Raw genomic sequence first — 23959 nt, 5'->3', positions numbered from 1 at the left:
AAAGAGCCGTATCATGAAAACTTTATATATATGTATACATACCAAAAAAATATAAGTGAAATGATAGCTTTTGTGAACTATTAAAAAAAAATTGGAAATGTGTCTCTAGGGGATCACTTATCCAAACCTGAGATAAATTCGAAATAGATCCCTGAAAAGATTGCTAAACATTAAGACTGGCACTTTAAAAATCACTGAAGTTTAAAAAAATTATTTAATGGTTTTATATTAGTTCCATTTTCTATTCAAACAAATATAAACATAAATAGAAGAAAATAGCAAAACAGCCACCATCTTAGCACACTTGTGATCTCATAACTCATTAATCAATTTCTCAATGATAAATTAACTTACATATTATATTTGGGCTTTGATTTAAAGTCTTTATAAGAATGAGATGCACTTTGATTTTCAACTAAATTCTGTGGAAATGATATGAGTGTTATTAACACCATCCCCATGGCATGGAAAATAGTAGGAGGTAAAAAATATTTGTTGAACAAATATTAGCTTAATCAGAGCAGTAACTATACAACAATTAGATTATATCTCTATATATGTACATGTATTTATCTACATTTTGTACATACCACAACTATGTCAATATACAACTGCATAAAATAATCATGATATTATGGGCCAAAGAGACTACTGTTATTTTATTAAAAATGTTTTCTGAAGTTATTAATCTTATTTTTAATAAATCCATGTCACTTTTATTTTGTGTTTTTAAAAGGATTTATGGAAGGGAGAATAATTGTAAAGACTCTTGTTCTATAATTTAAAATCCTTTACCATGGAGCATCTTCCCTCTCTCCAGCAAGACTAAAGCTTCTTCAATTTACCTAAACTTTAAAAGGCTAAGAAGTGTGTTTAAAAAAAAAAAAGAAAGAAAGATAAAGAAATAATAGAAAACTCTGATCCACATTACTGGATTATCTCAACTGTCAAGATGTTATCAGGCTCAAATAAGATTTTAACAATTGAAACTAAAAGTAAAAATAACAGTAAGGATAACTTTTTTGGTCAATCTACCATAAATTTTAATAAACAGGTACCACCAATGTAGGAGCAGCCTTTTGCAAAGGTAGAGATGAGTTTTTTTCTGTTGTCCTACAGAAAATGCTATTTACAAATATTTTTACATATGTACATATTTATAAATTTATAATGTATAGTCACACATTAAGGGGGAAATGCAGAACTTATAAGAACAATATTTTAAAATGTTTAATAACACATACCATACAAAGCATTTTTATTGCTTGCCTTCAAGCATTGTGTACTGTCTTAGACTACTGCACCCTCCCCTAAACCACCTGGAAGAGCTATGATATATTTAAATGTTTAAGAAAATAGGATATCTTCCATCACAGTATATGAATAAAGTGCACTTTTAGAAACTATTTAGATGACCAAAAAAGTGCTTTGGAAGGGAATTAAACAAATACATTTATTGGCTCATGTAACAAGTTTATTTTATTAAAGACTATGGATTACCGTTTGTGAGGGAATTTTTAATGTCAAGGCTGTCTTCACGGCAAATTCTGTTAATAAGATGCATTTGTGACCTTGGTATTAATACAATCATGCATAGCACATAACAGAATCACACTGAAACAAAGAAAATGAAAAAATAAAAATTAAACGAGGCAAAGGAATAGCAGTTTTTGCTGTGATTTTGCTTGTTTCCATAAGATAACTCCTTTTATTGATTTTATGAACATACCTATTTATGCACTATACTGAAATACTGTACAAAACTGCAAGAAATGCCACTATTTGACTACTTATGTCTCTACAAAAACACCATCATAAAGGTGTATCTATTAGTAAAAGTCAACTAATAACTGCTAATGTATATGTGAGTCAAAAGGATTGTGAGTTTGCCCAAAATGTTGAGTCTAATAACGTGAGACACAATTAATAATTTCTGTTAACATATTTCAGGGGCATAGAGTATTTTAAATACTAAAAGTAAAATGAATTTTGCTCATTAATAATTAGTAATTATATAAAATTGAAAACCATAGTTTCTAATTTAGCTAAATATTTGTGTACATATCCTAATTGAGCTAATTGTGGGTGTGTGTGTTTTGTTTGTGCATGTGAACTAATCCACAATCTGTTGGTGATGCTTTAAAGTTTCAGTTTAAAAATGTTCAACTCTTACCAAAACCTCTTCTCATATACAAAGCTGCAAATTTGAATCAGAGAAATTTAAAGTTGCAATTTACAAAAGCAGAATTTACATTAATTCTTATCTGAAAGAGCTGCTTTCAAGACAGAAAAATGTGCCAATTAACTGCCCTGTTCTTTGTAATTAGTTGGCTTCTGAGTCCTGATGAAAAGAAGCCTTAAGGCAGAATTTGCAGTAAACAGGAAAGGAGAGAATCATATAAGTGCTCATATATACTCTGTGACACCTATGAATTCTCATTGATGGGAGTTTTTGGCACAATTTTCTAATCCAATATGAATGTTGCTCCACAGCAGCCAAACTGGATGTCTTTTCCAGTTTCCAGCACCAAGAAAATTTAGCTGATCAATTTCAATACAACACATACCTGGAAATACTAAGACCTATTTATCATCTTTTTTTTTTTTAATTTAAGGTAGTTTCCAATGATTAAAATAATCTGGAGGATTTCAATTATTACTTTCAAATAAACTCTGATGTGAAAAATGTGATGACCATGGCATTCCAATAGTTATTAAATCCTAAGCATACCGAACATCTTGTCAGGGTGATTCATAATTATTTGAATTTGTCATGTCATAGTATGTACATGGCTATAGATACTAAACAGAGTAGTTAAAAGCTGATTTCAAATCTCTAGTTTTTCTTCAGATGTGTGCTAAGCTTCCAATTATATTAGCAGGGATTCTGAGCACTCGAGAAGGGAATTGAGGTTGCAGATAGGAGGTTCTGTTATTTAGAGGAATTCATCTTGGAAAGACAATGTTATTTTACTTTATAGTTAGGTAACAGTAGAAAATACTCCTATGTAAGACCTAAACCAAAAGGGTCCATAAAGGGTGGTATAGGATCTCCATTTTCATTGCTGTTAGAATAAGAGAAAATAAATCAGATCACCTGAAATCTACTTTAGACCAATTCCGAGGGTAAATCTTTTAAAAAGGCAATGGCTCATTGGGCATGGGGTGCCTTATGCCATGAGTTAGCAAATGCGTGTCTCCATTAGAGGTCTATAAGCTATGATGCTATATACATACTGTACATGTTGGTTCACAAATTAGCAGTTATTAGTCAGACTGTACATGGCAAAACAAACCAAGTTTAATGTTGCTGTACATCTCAAAGACAACCTGTGCCTAGAATCAAGGACTGACCCCTAATACAGGTTCTCTGTTTAAATATGTGGCCCAGTAAACTAAATTAAATGTACCAAACAAAACTGGGAAAACTATTCTAGACATTCTGTCAATTTTGCTAACGCTATTGAAGGTCTTCTTGGCTTCGGCTGGCTTGTTTTCCGGTTTCTTGTTGGGTTCTGGCGTGGTTGCGCTCTTGGAGATGGTGGAAAGAACTGGGTCTTTTGAAAGATTCGGGGCATAATTGGCAACAGCCACTGCATAAGCGTTGTTCTGTATCATCACAGAGGCTTTTTCTTTTTTCTATTGAAAAAACACAAGAATTAACAGAATGTGGATTAAGACAACTTCCTAATATTTTCCAAACTCCAGTTTCAAATCCTGAAGAAAAGTATTTTGATAAGCATCATTATACATTAGAAAGAAGGAATTTAGGGAAATAAATGGAGTTAATTAAGTCCTAAAACCACAAGGGTGAGGAAATCCCCAGAGTAAATCAATGTTACCATTTTCCTGGAGAACCATTTCTTGTTGTTTACATAGAACACTAAAAAATACAACTTTAACAAAATGATACATTTTTGACTCTTGCATGTTATTCAAATATTTGTTGAATGAATGAGTAAATGAATAAATGAATTATAGAAATAATTTAATAATAGAAATAGAGGAATGATCATCTGCAGTGAATGCTCTCAAATTTTGCATTGAAAATTTAATTTCTTTAACTTCATAATAGGATATCTTCCCTTCATGTCAAAATCATATAGGAATGTTTTTACTCAATGGTAGAAAATTGTATCAATATACAGATGGTAGTGTAATAAATACTAAAGACATTAAAGGAAGATGAAATACAAACATTTGGATTTCTGCCTAGCTCATCTACATCCTGTTTCTCCTTAAATTTCCCTGTCCAGTTCTCACCCACTCTGGTCTTGGCCACAGTTTTCTCCTGCCAGGACCAAACAGCATTCCTTTGTGCTTTCCCAGTTGGGAGATAATTGTCAAACTACAGCCCCCATGGGGATTTTTTAAGACATAAATTGGATGGTGTCATTTCTGAGCTTAAGTCTCATTTAAGAGACCGTCTCATGGAACTTAGAGTGAAATCAACACTTCCTACCATGGTATCTTTTTTTTATTCATTATACATCAGTCTCATAGAAATCACTTGTATTCAGAGGACTTTTTTGCTTGGTGCCTTTGGCTATGCTACCTCTGATAGTGACAGAGTATAAAGTAAGTAATAGGGATTTATCATTTACTAGTAAGACAGGGATAAAGTAAGTAATTAAATAGTTAATCCCACTAAGGAATTGTAAGTAAAGAAAAAAGTATGAGATCCCTGAAAGTTTATGATGACTCTAGAAAGCAGGTTGGCTTAACCACAAAACCAACCAGGCTTGCTTAGCAATAAAACCAAGCAACAGAAGCATGAGACATACCCCCAAACAATTAAACAATTGTGGCATGAGACCCACATCCTGCCCAGTGAGCTCAATAAGTTAATGATTCCTAGGACACACTCCTCTGCATACACTAAAGACAAAAATATAAGGAAAGGGTAACATTATACTAAAGCCTGAGATGATCTACCATTTTTAGCATGTGTTGCCACCTTTTTACTCATTTCCATTGTGCCATGACAATCTGGGCTTGACAGTGTAGGGACAAGAAAATTCCCCTTCTTGACATGGAGGAGGAACTAATGATGGAAATATAATGTCTATTCAAAAAATGAGGAATAAGGTGGTCTTCACCCACTCCCCTCTCTTCCTTTGATTATAAAACCGTAGCCCACTAAGTTCCTGGGGTATGGTACCCTCTCACTTGCCCACTTTTAAGTCTTGTGAACAGCTTATTCTAATGAATCACTTCTTATCTATCACTTTGCCTCTCACTGAATTCTTTCTGCTGCTGCTGCTGCTGCTAAGTCACTTCAGTCGTGTCCGACTCTACGCAACCCCATAGACGGAAGCCCACCAGGCTCCCCCATCCCTGGGATTCTCCAGGTAAGAACACTGGAGTGGGTTGCCATTTCCTTCTCCGATGAATGAAAGTGAAAAGTGAAAGTGAAGTCACTCAGTTGTGTCCGACTCTGTGCGACCCCATAGACTGCAGCCTACTAGGCTCCTCTGTCCACGGGATTTTCCAGGCAAGAGTACTAAAGAACTGGAGCTCCTCAGAATATCTGAAATGCCACCTAGTGGTTTTACTTCCTCATCCTGGAATGGCTTCTCTCCATCCCATTTTCCCTATTATCAGTCTCCTCTCATATTATGGTCTTGGTTTAAATGTTATTTCCTCCAAAAGGATCCCCTAACCACTCCATCTAATGCCATCCTTGCTCCCCATCTATACTCTTTCAGAGCACCCAGTTTATTTCCATCATGGCATTTTTCAAAATGAGCAAATTCTTTCTTCAATTGTGTGATTATCTGATTGACATCTTCCTTTCTTATTAGAATCTAAGGTCAATGAAAGTTGGTGCTGTATCTGTCTTCTTCACCATCATAACCTTAGCCTGATTCCTTCTATGAGGTAGGCACATAACATACTGCCAAATTAATGAAACCTGAAAATATTTACTCAACATTAAATAACACTATTTAATCTGAAAAACTATGTAACTGTAGTTCTGTACTAATACACATATACTATTAGTTACCTGAATCCAAACAAATTTGAAGTAGCAATGAATTAAGCAAAATAGTACGTAGTGTAAGTTAACAGATTTAGAGGACCAATTGACCTAGAACAGAATTTCGAGTATCAATATTTTGAATAAGTGAGTGAAAGTCAGTCAGTCGTGTCTGACTCCATGACAATACAGTCCATAGAATTCTCTAGGCCAGAATATTGGAGTGGGTAGCCTTTCCCTTCTCCAGGGAATCTTCCCAACCCAGGGATCGAACCCATTGTGGGCAAATTCTTTACCAGCTGAGCCACAAGAGAAGCCCAAGAATACTGGAGTAGGTAGCCTATCCCTTCTCTAGGGGATTTTCCTGACCCAGGAATTGAACCGGGGTCTCCTCCAAAGCAGGCAAATTCTTTACCAACTGAGCTATCAGGGAAGCCCCACGTAGTATAAATTAACAGATTTAGAGGACCAATTGACCTAGAACAGAATTTTGAGTATCACTATTTTGAATAAGATTTCTCAAAATGTTCAAGTGAAATAACAAAAGGCCTCTGAAATTTCAGGAGGATCTGTAAACAGGCCTGCATTTCCTGTTCTTCACTGTCATCTGGTTTCTCCCTCACCTCTTTCCCTTGCTGATAAGGCATTCTTCCAGATTTGTTAGGAGCGTAAAAGAAAAAGGCTGAGAGCTTATCATGTGTAGCTTTATGAAAGTTATAAAACAGCTTTTCCCGTGTTACATATGGGAAAGCATATAACTGTAATAAAGATAACTAACTTAACACTCAACCTGACATATCCTAGGCTATGAGCACTAGGATATGTCAGGTTGAGTGTTAAGCCTTACATGTCATTGGTGACAAAATTCACTACAGGCTAAGAAACAAGTTCTATGTTGTAACTCCAAGTTACACAGTCAGAAATGGAAGCTAAAGAGGCTCCATGACAGGACCAGGTCTCCTGTCTAATAAGTGACTGAAAAAGTACACAAACTTAAATGTGTGTGGCTTCAAAGTCTCTGCTTTCAACAGCCTGATATGTGACTTTATCTTTGGGGAAGCTGTGTGAACCCCGGGAGTGCTTCTTCTGAAAATATTCCAACTGGAGTTTATATCAGTAGGTCAGTCTTCTAAAAGACTTTAACCCATATGTCTTTAACCCATAAAGTTCTAACATAATAGTGTTTGTATTATTGCAATTATACCTTGGTATCACTTAAAATGACATCTAATTGCAGTTATAGAGAACTTGGACCTTGGGAATGTTTTTTTAAACTCTGCTTGCTTCAGCTTCTAGTTTTAAAAGAGAGATAATTATACCAAAGCCATACTGAATTGTTGTGAGGATCATATTAACTAATGTACATTTGAATTACACTGAAAACCATAACCATTTAGTGGAGTGTAGTGCTGGTTATGGGCTTCCCAGGTGACTCAGTTGTAAAGATCTGCCTGCAATGCAGGAGACTTGAGTTCGATCCCTGGGTTGGGAATCTCCCCTGGAGAGGGAAATAGCAACCCATTCCAGTATTTTTGCCTAGGAAATCCCAGAGGAGCCTGGTGAGCTACAGTCCATGGGATCGCAAAGGATAGGACATGACTTAGCAACTCAACAACAACAAAGATGATTTTGTGGAAGAGAGATGTTCAAATTGGGTCAAGAGTTATGGTATAGGGCTTAGTCATTTATACAACAAAAACATAAAATGTATAATATCCTTTGTTGTAAGAGGAATCTATAGATAGAAACTGTACTAACTCTTCCCAATATCATTCCTGCCCCCAACTTGAATTCCCTTCAATTGTACATAAATACACAGGAGACACTAAAAATATTTAACAAACTCTAGAGCAGAAGCAACAACAAATCAGAACAGATACTCTGACCAGTCTGAATGGACATCAGCTATAAAAACTCATAAGGGCTGTACTAGTCTAGATCAGCCTAGTATCAGTTTTTTATATTTGTATGTTGATGTTCTTTATTTCATCCCAACCAGTGCTGGACATTAAAATAAGCAGTGTTAAAAATCATTCTAACATATGTTCACAACTTTTCTTATCATTTCAAAGGACAGAATTTCATCATACTTTCTCTTCATTGTTCAAGACATAGCTTCAATTTCTGAATATCAGTATAAACTTCGGAGGTAGACTCTAGATCTCAAAAAGATGATGGGTTTTAGCTTCAAAATGTTCCCTTGGAACTTGGAAACTGGAGTATTTTCAAACCCAGTAGCAAGGAAAGTACAACAGCCATGAGTACTATTTCTAGTTGAAACTCAGCAGCTGGCACCTATAATTTCATACCAATTTACTGAATGAAGGTCAGGGCACCTCATAGGGCTAAACATCTATTCTTAGCCACAGCTCTGTAAAGCCTTTCTAACTCAGACTCTTACAAGATCTTGTTTTCAAGGATAAAATAACTCCCCTAAATTACATTTGAAAATGATTACCACAAATCTGTCTTAAAGCAGATTGTTCCCACAGATTTAAACTTTAAAACATGGGTATAGGGAAAAAAAAAAAACTGTTAAAATCATAGGTGACTTCTACTAATTTGTAACTTATTTCTCCATGTAAGATAAGTTGCTTCAGTCACATCCAATTCTTTGCAACACTATGGACTGTAGCCCGCCCAGCTCCTCTGTCCATGGGGATTCTCCAAGCAAGAATACTGGAGTGGGTTACCATCCCCTCCTCCAGGGAATTTCCTGACACAGGGATCAAATCCACGTCTCTACATCCCCTACATTAGAAGGTGTGTTCTTTACCAGTAGCACCATCTGGGAAGCCCAACTTAATTCTAAGATCTTCTAAAGCAGAGTACATAGATTAAGTCCACATAATATGTTCTATTACTGTTATTTGTAAGACACAGATCTGCTAGTAATAGTATCAAAGAATATCCATACTCTAGGCCATTACTAATAGATATTACCTTGTCCTTTCCATTACTAAGTGAAAGTGAAGTCGCTCAGTTGTTTCCAACTCTTTGCGACCCAGTGGACGGTAGCTTGCACCAGGCTCCTCTGTCCATGGGATTTTCTAACTTCTATTTAAAAGAATCAAGTTTATAGACATCATGCTATGAAGTCTTCTTTGAATATCAGGCAAACCTCTGATCAAGCCAGATGATCAGCATGCTAACTACTTGGGCCATGTCATTTTGACCCCACATACCAATTTGACTTTATTTATTTCAACCCTTGACTTATGCTAAAATCCTCAGACCTTTGAAAAGAAATAGGGCAATGAATTCTATTGTTACATTAAAATACTTACTGCCATGAGATATATTTTTAAAGCTTGTGTCCCTAGGTAAAGTTTTTGTTTCTTTTGAGAACTAGGTAAGCCCTGATAGCTCATACTATCTAATTTCTTACAAAATAATTTTACTAATTCCATATGTCTGCTCTAAGGTTCTCAGGTAAGTCACCTATACATTTTGAAGAATAAGGCTAGATATGGATGAAAATATAAGTAAAGAAAATAAAGTTAAGCATGAAGAATAAAACCAAATGGAAGCAAGATGAGGGAAATGAAGGCAATTTGGCACTGCTCATTTCTATTAATTTTAAGTGACTTAATTCATTTTGCTACCACTACAGGGATGATTGAATTATCTCACCAGAATTCTTACCCATTATATTTCACTAGACTTCTCCACCTATATATCCCACATATAGTTAAGACATAAAATATCCAGAAATGAAATCAGGTTACTTTCACTCCCAACCTCATCCTGTACATCCTCCTAATCTGTGAATGATACCCTAAACTGTATTTCCTAACCTGTGAATGATACCACAATTGAGAATCAATTGTGATAGCAGCTGATAATCAAGCCACACTGGTCCCCTAGTAGGATCTGTTTCATACTGACTCAGCTCAAAATCACATCTATTGAGACATAATAACCTACTGCAAAAGCACCCCTTCCAGGTGCTTCCACACACCTCAGTGCTTGTCTCTGTAGTGGCACCTAAAACTTTTTCACTTATTTTCCTCTTTTACTTGATTGTAAGCTCCTTGAAGGCAGAGGTTGGGCAATGCAGAGCTTCTAGCAAGTTCCTGGCACAGTGCAGGCTCAAAAAAATGTTTGCTTCATGATAAATGAATGACATCTACTGGAATGATATATATAAGTATATACAATACATATAACCATATAAAATACTTTGTAGAGTACAATAAGTACTCATTAGATTAACAGAAATGGATTCTAATAGTGTGTTCTACAATTATATTATCTAATTATCCCTAAAGTCCTCAATTGCACCATCTATAGATGTAGAAGACTAGGAAATAATAAAATAAGCTCAATTGAAAAATAACACTCTGGAATTTCCACATTTGTGTGGAAATTGTTTTACTTGTGATCGAGACATATAAAAGAGAAGTGGGAAAATATGGTTATACACTAAAGCAGTAAATGATTTATTTTTATACATTATCCAGGGAAAATAGAAAATTATGCAGCTATAGAATCTGTTGATGCTGTTACTTAAGTGGAATGAGAAGGAATTATAACGCGTACTATTAAACTTTCTATTTTGTAAAGGATGTTTTATAAGAATCAGAATATCTTGAGGTTATTACTTATTAGAGTGTCCAAATATATACTTAAAAGTTCAGTTTGGGAAACTCCCAATTATAAAAATCAAAATGTCTTACACCATTGTGGCAAATCAATCTCGGTTTTCTTAGAGTATTAGATAAAATGATGCGTTAGTAAATTGAGTAAATGCTTTAGCTAAAATGTAGATACCTAGTACTGAAATGACCTGCATATAAATGAAAATAGCAATCACAGTTTCAGAGTCGGAAAGAATCTCAGAGAGTGTCTCTTAGCATAAGGAAATGGAGCTCTCATAAATACAACACTAAATTCAATAGTCTTTGGAGAAACCCGCAAGTTTCCAAAGTGGCAAATCTATGCTCTTTCTATATACAATGTTGCTTTTTTACAGTCATTGTGGCTACTAGAAAGCCTATTATTTGTAAAAAAAAAAAAAAAAAAAATGCTCCCTGATTAGATAATGGTATTGTTAATTGTCTGCTAACCATCCTAAGAAAAGTGATACTTACAGAAGATTGTTTGAAGGTTATACAGTCCATCCACTTCTCTAAGTTCTCTAAAGTCTTTCCTTGGATAAAACTATGCCATGAGAAAGCTATATACTTGGACCATATTAGCTTAGCTCCTTGAAGAACTGCCTTCACTGAGTTGTAAGTTAATATAATGCCTTCAGCTTTTATTGAAAGGGACTATAAGAAACATCAATATGAAATTAATTACTGCATTTATTGGGAAAACGCTGACATTACTTGCAATAGCACCCAACTTTTTCTAATATAGTGGTGGCTTAGTTGCTAAGTCGTGTCTGACTCTTGAAACCCCATGGACTGTAGTCTTCCAGGTTCCTCAGTCCATGGGATTCTCCAGGCAAGAATACTGGAGTGGGTTGCCATTTCCTTCTCCAGGGGATCGTCCCTACCCAGGGATTGAACCCTGGTCTCCTGCATTGCAGGCAGATTATTTACCAACTGAGCTACAAGGGAAGCCCTTTTCTAATACAACACCCATATTATATTGTTTTATAAAAGAGAATTCAATATAGGATTTTTTTTTCTGAGAAAATTTATACTTCCATTTTCTGGTTAAAGGGAAATAAGTTTCCCCCTATGGTTCATTCTCATAGCCAAGAAGCTTAGAATTTGAATCTTAGCTATTCTAGCTATGGACTGGGCTTCCTGGGTAGCTCAGCTGGTCAAGAATCTGCCTGCAATGCAGGAGACCCTGATTCAATTCCTGGGTCAGGAAGTTCCCATGGAGAAGGGATAGGTTACCCACTCCTGTATTCTGGCCTGGAGAATCCTCATGGACAGAGGAGCCTGGCAAGCTACAGTCCATGGGGTTGCAAAGAGTGGGACACGACTGAGTGACTAAGCACAGCACGCAGCACAGATATGGACTACGGTTAACATTCTGGCCCAAACGGTGGACATATTTGCAGGCTATTTTCCTTCATCCTGATTTTCTACTTCTATTTAAATAATTTAAGTACATACATTCTTTTGGTAGACTGTCTGAAATGCTTTTGGAACAAAGAAGGATCTTAAAAAATACAAACAGATGCATAAAAACACTTGAAATGTGATGCAATGTGATTGCCATGGAGTGAATCCCAAAATAATGGCACAGTTCATGTTAATTTGGATATTATGGTGCTATGCCTGTGTTTTCAGTAATTTGATATGTATTGTATTTCCAAAGAATACGCTTTTCTTGGCCAGTGTAGAACCACTGACTCATATTTAGAAGTAAAAACAGTCTTAAGAGAGTAAAGGTATATTTTAAAATTTAATTCAAAAAGCTGTGTGCTAAACACTATGTTAGATATTAGCAGAGAAATAATGAATAAGACAAAAACATATTCCTCTAGATCATACAACTTACTGTTAGCTTTGTTTACAATAGAAGTATAATGGAATGAGGTTACATAAAAGGAATTTGTGGCAAGTACTGTAAAAGCATAATGGTGGGTGGTAATTACATACAATTGGATAGGTCTTAAGGAATAAGTAGTTCATCAGTTAGGAAAGAAAGGAGAGGGCATTTTAGCAAGAGGGATCAACACATCTAATGTCATGGAGATGGGAAGAGGCATGGATAGTTGGGGATGTTTTTAATGGCTAAAGGAAGAATATGAGCATGGACTTCAGATCTGTTCAGTCTTGGATTCACCATTTATTAGATGTGTGATCTTGAGCAAGTAACTTTACTTGAGGAATCTTATATTCCTCATTTTGACATGAAGATATTTCAAGGCACATAGTGGTAAGTGCACAATAAACTGCAAAATATTTTCTTATCATTCATGACGTAAACAAATGTATCAGAAAGCTATATATTTGGGCCATATTAGCTGAGATGCTTGAAAAATTGTTTTCAGCAGTTTATTAAAGAGCTAAAAAATAAATGATCATGTTTCTGTTTTAGAAAGACACCTCTGGAACTACTGTACAGAATGGATTAAAATGAGACATGATTAGAGATAATGAGGAATAAACAGACTGAAAATAATGAAAGGTAGTAAGAGCATGGCCTGTGGACATACACGTAGGAAAATGGACATTTGACAGCTGGTTAGATCTCAAGGGATGCTTTCAAGTTGTCGGTATATGAGACTAGGTTTTGCCATGAACTGAGATATATATGAAAAAATAGGCACTTAGGATATTTTATTTTTTGGTTGCTTGCTGTTTCTTTCATCTTTTAAAAGAGATATGCAAAGATTGAAGAATCATGTTCATGTAGAAGTGCCTAGGGTACCTGTTGGATATATGAACCTGGAAGTTAAGAGAAAGTTATAATAACTGTGGAAGGTAAGATAAAGGTGTGGGCTGTGGTTATGATTTGGTTATGCTTAGTTAATTTGCACCACATTTATTGAAAACTAATATCTGTAGTAAGCTCTGTACAAAGGGCCAAGGATAAATGATTTTTTTAAATAAATGTGGTCATTGTTACCATGAACAGTGAAGGAGCTAGGACTTAAGTGTGCGATTATAAGCTGTAATAAAGAATGAAATGCAAAAGAGCAGGATACTATACATACTTATAAAATGATATAATTTTTCAGGGGTCAGGGGAGCAAGTGTTCAGAAACTTCCTGAGGATTGGGCTTCCCTGATAGCTCGGTTGGTAAAGAATCTGCCTGCAGTGCAGGAGACCCCAGTTTGATTCCTGAGTCAGGAAGATCTCCTGGAGAAGGGATAGGCTATCCACTCCAGTATTCTTGGGCTTCCCTTGTGGCTCAGCTGGTAAAGAATCTGCCTGCAAAGCAGGAGACCCGGGTTCGATCCCTGGATTGGGAAGATCCCCTGGAGAAGGGAATGGCTACCCACTCCAGTATTCTGGCCTGGAGAATTCCATGGACAGTATAGTCCATGGGGTTGCAAAGAGTTGGACATGACTGAGCAATTTTCACTTCACTTCACACTGGTATTTGTGCTGAGGATGAGTAGGTTTTATCTATTTAGAGATAATAAACAGTAGACAATGCATAGTGTGGCTGACATTCCTACAAGTATTTTCAGGAAAACCCTTAAAATGAGAATCACATAGTAATAGCAAGAACAACAAAAAAAATAAGTTTAAATGACTGTCTTTGGGGATAAACAAGAGCAAATGCTAGGTAGACTGGACCTACTCCAAACTTAGGCAAAGAATCTCAAAGAATAGAATGAATAGTGGCAGCTGTCAAGATCTAAGGAAGGAAGGTGATAGTCGAAGACCTGTTTTAAAGACCTGACAGAGGAGAAAAAGTTGCTGACTTGGAGCTGAAATGGAGTCTTGGAGTATACATATTCAGTGGGTTCAATGGGAATCCCTCAAGAAAAATGAAAAACTATCTGATTTGAAAACATAGAGGCTGGAATCCTTCAGCTATAGGACAATAAATGGAAAGATAACCTGATTATAGTGAGCTGAAAATTAAACTGAAAGTGAGAACATACACTTTACAAGCAATGCTTTCAAAAAGTTTGAATGGAAAAAGAAGAAGAATGGGGAATCTGAGGATGGGGGAATGGGTGATAGAATCTGGAAAGAGTTTTGCTTTTGCCTTTATGGTAAATTAAAGTATATTAGGCATCATCAGAAACTTACAGGAAGCAGATGAAAAAGAGAAGATGGCTTTGAAGAAGTAAGAGAAGAAAATAATAACTGATGGTTTAATATTGAAAAAGGAACAAGAGGAAAAAGAATCAAGAGATAAGGTAGAAGAGTTAGTCTTGAGGAAGGTTCCAGAAGAATTTGGGAAGTTGAATAAATGGATACTTTCATATATGAAAAGGCATAAATAAGTGAAGTTGAATTATTTGATCCTGCACTAAATTTTTAGATCGATGAAGTTTTGTTAACTAATTTCACACTTGAGGCAAAAAGTAGTGTACAATCTTGTGCAAGATCACAGAGCAAAATAGGCTTTGTCTTCTAATAGAGGGCTCAAATGTAGCTTGAATATGAAGCAAATGAATTTATTTATCTGTTTGCGAAAACTAACCTTAAAGATCATCAGAGCACAATCTACATATAAACTGTATGTTAAATACATATTTCTTTTTTTGAACATACAATATTAATATGAATCTCCAAGTGATTATCCTCATGAGACAAATTAATACTTGCCAGTTAACAAACCTTAAATAACTTTTTATATATGCTTTGGATTGACAGATCATTAAGTGCATTTACTCCTGTTTACTAACTCTAAAAATGAGGGCTTCCTCCAGTCTGGTTCAACTAAAAGCATCCCATTTGGGCCTATGGATAAAAACTTTGTATTTCAGGAAAATTACTGTTTTCCACTTAATTAAATCTAAGGAGAACTAAAACAGAGTAAATTGCACTGATTTTTTTTTTTTTTTTTTTAGGCAGATGTGCTAGTTGGAGGCATTCCACTATGTATCCTTTTAGTTTTAAGAACCTGATTATTTCCAATAGGAAAAAACCTCCCAAAATGTATTTGAATCATGAAAAGGATTGAGTACCCCCTGATAAATTTACCACTGTAAAGTATTAGAAGATCTTCCATGCAGGCAAAGAAGTCTTGTCATTGGTATTACACTGCCAGATTTAATAGCAAAAATCAATTTATTCTTTTATTCAACAAAACTTTCTGCAGTGCTTACTAATTGCCTGACACTGTGTTCGGCACTCTAGCTATGGAAAAGTGGTTACCAACAAGCAAGGAGCCTGATGTAATGTTCCCTTTAACTTAACCACTGAACTTGAAACACTTAGAACTGAAATAATACAAAATTTGTTAGTTGTTTTCCTGCAAACTAGGTTGGAGCATAAACGATTTCAACCAAGATTTATCTTCACTATATGTGATCTGATATGTGGATAGACTTAAATCTAGTATTTGTCTCTGTCAGGTTATTGCTTCTAGAATGCATTATCAGGAATCTGGGTGTTTTTTGCATTTATAGGTACTTGTATTTTCCAAGTTCAGGGGTTAAGAAGGCATATTATTTGATATGCCAAATCACAATGTCAATTTGATTGGCACCTCAATGCATTAAAAATAAAATATTAATATATTTCTACATGGATTTACATCACAAACCACTATTTATCTTTTGTGATGTATTTGCAAAGCATTTCATCTTCAAAAAATGTTAGTATGAAAGTGCATGTGTAACTTATATAACTTAAAAGAAGTAACTGCATAGATAGCAATGAAAAAGCAGTATACTATATGGGGTATGAAAACATAAATCAACAATAAAATGTGATGGGAATGGTAAAATAACCTAAAAGTTAAGCATAGAAAAGTAATCAAATTTTCTTTAATATTTATTCATTGACTATTAGTATACAAAATATAGCTTATAAAATGAAATAAATCAGCACTTGTTAAAACTTTTACAGTTTACAAAGTTAAGGAAAAAGACTACAATATCAATGTCAATATCATCATATAAATTAGAAAAAAATTATATTCAAATAACTGAAAAGGAAAATCAGCAAGTATGCTGTTCCAAACTTAATGGAAGGGTATTCAGGTAGATACTTTGTAGAAAAGAAACCCTCCAAGTAGAACTTTTTATTATTATTGAGAAAACTTTATATCTCATTGTGATGTATACAAAGGCTCCTCTTAAGGCAGATGTACACAAAGGCTCCTCTTAAGGCAGACTGAGAGAGGAAATGGCTATTTATCATTGCACAAAACTCACACTTCCTTCAGTACCTGAAACCTAAAAATAGACATAAATAATTCCCAAAGAAGTTAATCTTGAAGATAAATATTTTTTTCTCTTGTGGACTAAATGAGCAACTGAAAATGTTTAGGCATTCCTACCTACTTACTTATTCCATACAACATGGGAACGATTACAATCCTGTGAGTTCTTTTACATCTAAGCAACAGAGATGATACCCCCATCTCTGAAGGGTAACTCTGAAAAGTAACTCAGCCTACTGATTGGGCCTGAGATTCTATAATTGGTAAAATTAATGCCCACTTTTCTTTTCCAAATCTTTTTACTGTAAAGCGGTGTGGTTAAAGGTATGAACTTAATGGTCAGGCAGATCTGGGTTTAAGTAAACATTAACTTGTGTGAACTTGGGCAAGTAAATAACTTCACTAAGCTATACCTTCTTCATAAAAAGAGAGAGAGAGAATTAAAAAGAGATCCTAGTTATAAGTTGTAAAGATCATATGAGAGAGCATAGGTAGAAAACTTAGCGGAAAACACTGTCAGAGCTCAACTGATGCTAGGAAGTGGTTTTAACAGAAGTAATAATACCAGCACTCCTAAAGGATTTCAGGCAAGAGCATACTTTAAAAGAAAGCTTTATGTTTGAATGTTCTTAATGTCAAATTTGAGGAACAGTATCTGTTACAAGCTAAATGGGTTGAGGGATTCGCTTAATCACAGTTAGAAGGAAGTTCTCACTTACCTTGTCATTTACTACACTCTTTCCATCCCAAGCCCATCCTCTTTTGGTGAAGTAATTAACAGTTGCAAATTCAATTAGGGCAGAGAACACAAATGCATAGCAAACAGCAATAAACCAGTCCATGGCAGTTGCATAAGCCACTTTGGGGAGAGAATTCCGAGCACTGATGCTTAGAGTTGTCATTGTTAGAACAGTTGTTACTCCTGCAAAAAGATAGGAAGCAAAAACATCAACAAATACCAGCACAACAGCATTGGAATTTTTTTTTTTTCAAAAGGTACTTTCACTGCCACCTTTAGCCACTAGAAAAGCAAACAAACAAAAATCTTCTGAAAGAAAATAGTGCAAAGTTAATTATCATAAATGGTTATTATATTTTTTTGAAGTGATGACTCTGAAATGCTTTGCTTTTTCATTTTTGTTTGTATGAATCTCCTTTTCCTCTTAAGTACCATTGAGGTTAGAAAGACTGGTGAAATTGAAGTAGAATTTCCGATGAGGAAAGCAGGTACTTGAAATTGACCCATTTCTCATTAACATTAATTAAAAAAAATCCTTCACAAAGCTTCACATTAATTTGTTCATCATTTATTTGACTCATTCTAAGCAATGGACCAGTCATCCACACTAGTGATCACAACAGAACTATGATTAAGAAGTTCTTCATTCTAAGTATAGCTAGGCTAAGTATGAAATTAATTCTAGACTGGCTAGTATTATAAGGATGGAATTTCTTTAATAATGAAGCTTAGAATCTACAGAAAAACAAAACAACCAACTAAATGCTATACCTTATAAAATATTAATCACTAATTTTAAGAAGTAGTTTATACCTCCATTGGTTTAAAGAATGTCATTCAGGGAAATCACAATGGTTAAGTAAAAAGAAAGCAATAACTCAGAAGATATTCACAACATCAGCAGTCAAAATGTCTACAGTTACCTGCTTTATCAGAGATTCAAGAGAGGATTAATTATGTACATGCATGCATGCATGCATGATAAGTCTCTTCATTCGTGTCTGACTCCTTGTGACCTCATGGACTGTATAGCCTGCAAGGCTCCTCTGTCCATAGGATTGTCCAGGCAAGAATACTGGAGTGGGTTGCCATGCCCTTCTCCAGGGCATCTTTCCAACTCAGAGATCAAATCCATGTCTCTTACATCTCCTGCACTGACAGAAGGGTTCTTTACCACTAGTGCCACCTGGGAAGCTCAATTACATACACAGAGGATATATTAAATTAAAAGAATCAAAATGTTGGAGAAATGTTCATTCATATAATGAAATTCTTTTATATTTTATTTTTTACTTTCCCTTAGGGTAAATAAAGAAGCTTCTTTTCTCACTTACCATAGAGTTAGCAATTCAAAATAGCAATAATTCTATTTAATTATGAATGAATGAATCTGGGAATATGATGGTGGTAGTAGGAATGAAAGGTAGAAAGATAAATTTAGCTAAAAATAAGTTTAGCTCACCTGCTGCTGAGTCAATATTATAAAACACATTTAAGAAATATATTCTGTTAACATGCACCAAACTGTGAAAGATTTTAGATGGTGTTTTCTTTTAATTTGGTACAGTACAATAATTAAATAGAATACAAGACAGTTATACCCACACATACAAACAACAACCTATCTCCCCATGCACACAAACATATAAATGCAACTGACATGAAAATAAATTTAACTTCATCAGCAGTCAAGGAAAAAAAGCAATAATGAGATGCTTTTAAAAACAGTATTATCAGCAAAATGTTAGCAAAACTTTGAAAGACTGATATTATCCTGGCATTGAAGATGATGTGGATCAATGAAATTCCCTTTAGGGATTACAAACTGGTGTACTACACCTAAGAAATTGTTGCCTAATCTGAGGTCATAAATATTTAAGTGTATATTTTCTTGTGAGTTTTATAGTTTTAGATCTTACATATAGGTCTTTGGTCCTTTTTGAGGTGATTTTTGTATATGGTAGATGTCCAGATCCATTCTTCTGCATATGGATAGTCAGTGGTCCCAACACCATTTGTTGAAAAGACTTTTCTTTCCCCATTAAATGATCTTACCACTGTTGATGAAATCAACTGATCAAAGATGGGTTTACTTCTGGACTTTCAATTCTTCTTTTTTTCAAGCTTGAAACTTTTTATTTTATACTGGGGTATATCCAACCAGTCCATTCTAAAGGAGATCAATCCTGAATATTCAATGGAAGGACTGATGCTGAGGCTGAAACTCCAATATTTTGGCCACCTGATGTGAAGAACTGACTCATTTGAAAAGATCCTGATGTTGGGAAAGATTGAAGGTGGGAGGAGAAGGGGACAATAGAGGATGAGATGGTTGGATGGCATTACCGACTCAATGGACATAAGTTTGAGTAAGCTCCAGGAGTTGATGATGGACAGGGAAGCCTGGGGTGGTGCAGTCCATGGGGTCGCAAAGAGTTGGACATGACTGAGCGACTGAAGTGAACTGAACTGATGCTGGGAAAGATTGAAGGCGGGAGGAGAAGGGGACGACAGAGGATGAGATGGTTGGATGGCATCACAGACTCAATGGACATGAGTTTGAGTAAGCTCCGGGAGTTGGTGATGGACAGGGAAGCCTGGCATGCTGCAGTCCATGGGGTCACAAAGAGTTAGACACGACTGAGCGACTGAACTGAACTTATTGCTGATTTACAATGTTGTGGTAGTCTCTGGTGAACAGTGAAGGGATTCAGCCATATATATACTGGACTTTCAATTCTATTCCATTCATCTGCATGTCAGTCCTTATACAGAGTTCACAGTTTTGATAACATAGCTTTAGGGTAAGTGTTGAAATTGGGAAGCATGAGTCCTCCAAATTTCTTATACTTTTTCAAGATTATTTTAGCTATTCAGGGTCCCTTACACTTCCTTACGATTTTATGGTCAGTTTGCTCATTTTTCCAAAAATGTCTTTGGAGTTTTGGTAGATATTGCATTAAAATCCTTGTTTGTGGAAATATTGCCATATTAACTACAATAAATCTTCCAATTCCCAAATATGACATAGCTATACATTTTAATTGGACATACATATGTCATCTCCATTTATTTAGAACTTCAATTCCTTTCAGCAACATTTTGTAATTTTCAATTTATAAGTTTTTCACCTTTAAACTTAAATTTATTTATAGGTATTTTATTCTTTGGGCTGTTATGTAAATAGAAATACCTTAATTTCCATTTTAGATTATTCATTGCTAGTGTATAGAAACAAAGCTGATTTTTTTGCGTATTGATCTTCTACCTGATATTTTCCTGACTACATTATCTCTAATAGTTTTTATGTGGTTTATTAAAAGTTTTATATATATAAAAATATGTGACTGCATATAGAGTTTTGTTTCTTCCTTTCCAAATTGGATGCCTTTTATTTGTTTTTCTTGCCTAACTTCTCTGGCTAATGCCTGTACTACAATGTTGAATAGAATTGGTGAATGCAGATGTCCTTGTCTTGTTCCTGATGTTAGTACTAAAAGTTTTAATCTTTCACCTCTAAATATCCTGTTTATTGGGTTAAAGAGGTCCTTTTCTAGGGCTAGTTCACTGACTCTTTTTATCATGAAAGGATGTTTTATGTTTTTCAGAGCCTATTGAGATGATGGTGTGTTTTTTTCCATATTCCATAAATCTATTTGGGATTATTACATTGATTTTTGTATGTTTAACCAACCTTACTTTCCGGAGGTAAATTACACTTTGTCACAAGTGTGCAATCCTTTTTATATGTGGCTGGTTTTATATGTGGCTGGTTTCAGTTTGTTAATTTCCTGTTGAGGACATTTGAATCTATATTCATAAGAGAAATTGATCTGCAGGGAATTTTTTCCTCTTGTGATTTGTCTGGATTATTGAGCTTCTTAAATGAGTTGATTTGTGTTCTTCATTAAAGCTGAAAATTTTTGACCACTATTTTTCAAATATTTTAATCCCTTTATCCCTCTCCTCTCCTTCCGTAACTACCACTTTACATATATTGACATGCTTGATAATATGCCACAAGTGTCTTAGGCACTGATTATTTTTCCTCTTTTTTTTTTTTTTAACTCCCCGTTTCCCATACTTAAGAATCTTAACTGACTTATCTCTGAGTTTACTGATTCTTTCTTCTGATTGCGTAAATCTACTATTAAGCTCCTCCAGTAAATTTTTCTTTTCAGTTATGGTACTTTTGAATTGCTGAATTTCTACCTGTTTACTTTTTATAATTTCTATTGATTTGGTATTCTATGTTTGATGAGGCATCATTAGAAAACCTTCATTCTTTAGATGTGGTTTCCTTTAGCTGTTCTATTTTATCTAATGTAGCTTATTTAAAGTCTTTGTCTATTTATTGCAACACTTGGGCTTCCTTAGGTACAGTTTCTAATGAACCTTTTTATTCTTTTAAATGGTATATACTTTTTAAATTTGCAGACCTTATATTTTTGTTGTAAACTGGACATTTTGAATACTGTAATGTGGCAATTCTTGAAATTATATTCTTGCCCTTTCCAGGGTCTTTTTCATTGTGACTTGTTGTATTTATGGACTCTGTTTGTATAGTGACTTTTCTTAACTAATTCTGTATTCTCTTCATTTGGGACCACTGAAGTCTCTGTTTTCTTAGCCTAATGGCCATCTAATGGTTGGACAGACTTTCTGAAACACTTGAAAGCATAAATTTCTCTGTCTTTGTCAGGTGATTCTGTATGCAGGTTGGGGTATGTCTTCAACATTCAGCCACACAGTTGACAACTCTGCCTTAGCATCCACTTCCTGCTTGTAGAGAGGCTTAAGGTCAATGAGAGGGGAGGGCTTTGGGCTCTCTCAGTCATTTTTGGGTATTCACATAACTCTGTGTATCCATGTGGCCTTCTGGATTCCAAGAAATATGTCGGTGTTTTTCAGATCACTTATGTACAGTAGATTCCTCAGCTTTTCCTCTTAAATCTTTTTGGTTAGCCCATTGTTTGATCCAAAAGTTATCCATTGCCTCTGGCATAGGCAGCTAAAATATTGGTCTGTAAATGCTTTCAGTGGTTCCCTCAGGTAGTGATTTTGGCACTGGAGGGGATTCTGAGTCAGGTGAACAAAAAGAAGCTTTTTGAGACGATCTTCCAGGGAAGCACCATACAGATGAAGTAATGATAATTCTTTTTAAATGAGCTCCTCCTATACCAGAAATCCAGGCTTTATTTTTAACACTACCATTTAGGTGGGGAGTGGATATGAGACTAGGGTAAGTTTCAGTACCACAAAGATTACTATTCTTACCAAGATTCTACAATTTTTCTTGAATAAGTGTACTCAGGGTTGCAAATTGTTGGCTGATTTCCAAAGTTCTGAAAAAGTTGATTTTAACAGTTTTACCAGTTTCTCATTGCTTTTATGAAGATGTGGGACTTTAGTATTTCTTACTCCACCATTTTTGTTGACATCACAAACAATTTGAATGGGTCTCTCCTGAGACCTAGGAATTATTTTTCTAAATGAGCCAGGGCAGGATGAAATACTGGATACCTCTGTAGTTCTTTTCTCAGAAGATCTTACAGTCAGATTGCTGGGTTTGAATTCTGGCTCCACTAATTGCTGCCTATGTGATCTTTAGTAAGTTTCTCAACTATTCTTATGTGCCATATCTTCAAAACAGATCTTTAGACTATATCTACTTCAGAAGAATGTTGTGAAAGTTAAGTATGTACTTACCACAAAGTCTGGGACATTATGGGAATTTACTAAATGTTATTTATTTTAATTCTCTTTTTGTTGCTATTAATACTCTCAGACACCTACCTTACTGCAGTGATAGCAGAAAAATATTTAAAGATAAATGATACATAAGGCTCCTTATTATGAACACTCTTGTAAAAGTAAAAAGGTGGTGATGTTAGCAATCAGTGATTGGGAAATAGTTTAATAAATTTTTTAATACCTACATTAGTAATACCACAACAATAAAGTTGGGATAACATTGACTATAAAAAAATCTACATTTTTCTTAAAAATGTTTCATGATTCAGTTTTCATGAAAGTTCATGCACAGGAATTTGTGTGTCAATATAGATATACTGCATCAACTTAGTAAATAAAAAAATCAAAAAGGACATTCATCTTAGGTTACCACCTTCAGGAATAAGATAGCATGTGGTTTGGAATGATGAACTAGAAACTTTGTTTCTATTTCAAGTTCAGTTGAAATAGAAAAAAAAAAACAGATTTTTTCTATTATTTTATTTTTTAATTTTTAAATTATTTTAATTATTTAATTATTTTAATGTACAATTCATTCCCCAGGTTTTCCTCTTAAATCTTTTTGGTTAGCCTATTGTTTGATCCAAAAGTTATCCATTGCCTCTGGCAGAGGCTGCTAAAATATTTCTTTGTAAATGCTTTCAGTGATTTTTCTATTATTTAACTTTTTGGGGTATTTTATCAGATAAACATGAAAGGACAAAATCTCTAAGGGTATTAT

At 34.8% G+C, this 23959-nt stretch overlaps 1 protein-coding gene across 2 annotated transcripts in view; it reads right to left on the bottom strand.

The window, feature by feature from the left end:
• Window positions 1-1461: 1461 nt before the first annotated feature.
• GABRA2 (gamma-aminobutyric acid type A receptor subunit alpha2) overlaps window positions 1462-23959 on the bottom strand; it is a 130758-nt gene continuing 108260 nt past the window's right edge. The window contains exons 10-12 of one of the 2 annotated variants that reach the window (XM_081518963.1): window positions 17465-17667; window positions 11074-11253; window positions 3280-3639 (exon numbers count right to left, since the gene is read on the bottom strand). In XM_081518963.1, the coding sequence (XP_081375089.1) occupies window positions 3343-3639; window positions 11074-11253; window positions 17465-17667 (680 nt within the window). In that variant the 3' untranslated portion in view covers window positions 3280-3342. Of the gene's footprint in view, window positions 3640-11073; window positions 11254-17464; window positions 17668-23959 lie in introns of both variants that reach the window. The other variant, XM_081518869.1, reaches the window with a different exon arrangement.

The sequence above is a fragment of the Giraffa tippelskirchi genome, chromosome 1 (genome assembly GCF_054371585.1).
Source record: "Giraffa tippelskirchi isolate mGirTip1 chromosome 1, T2T-mGirTip1v1.2.pri, whole genome shotgun sequence".
Classification (NCBI taxonomy): Eukaryota; Metazoa; Chordata; class Mammalia; order Artiodactyla; family Giraffidae; genus Giraffa; species Giraffa tippelskirchi.
This window is presented reverse-complemented; position numbering and strand designations above follow the sequence as displayed.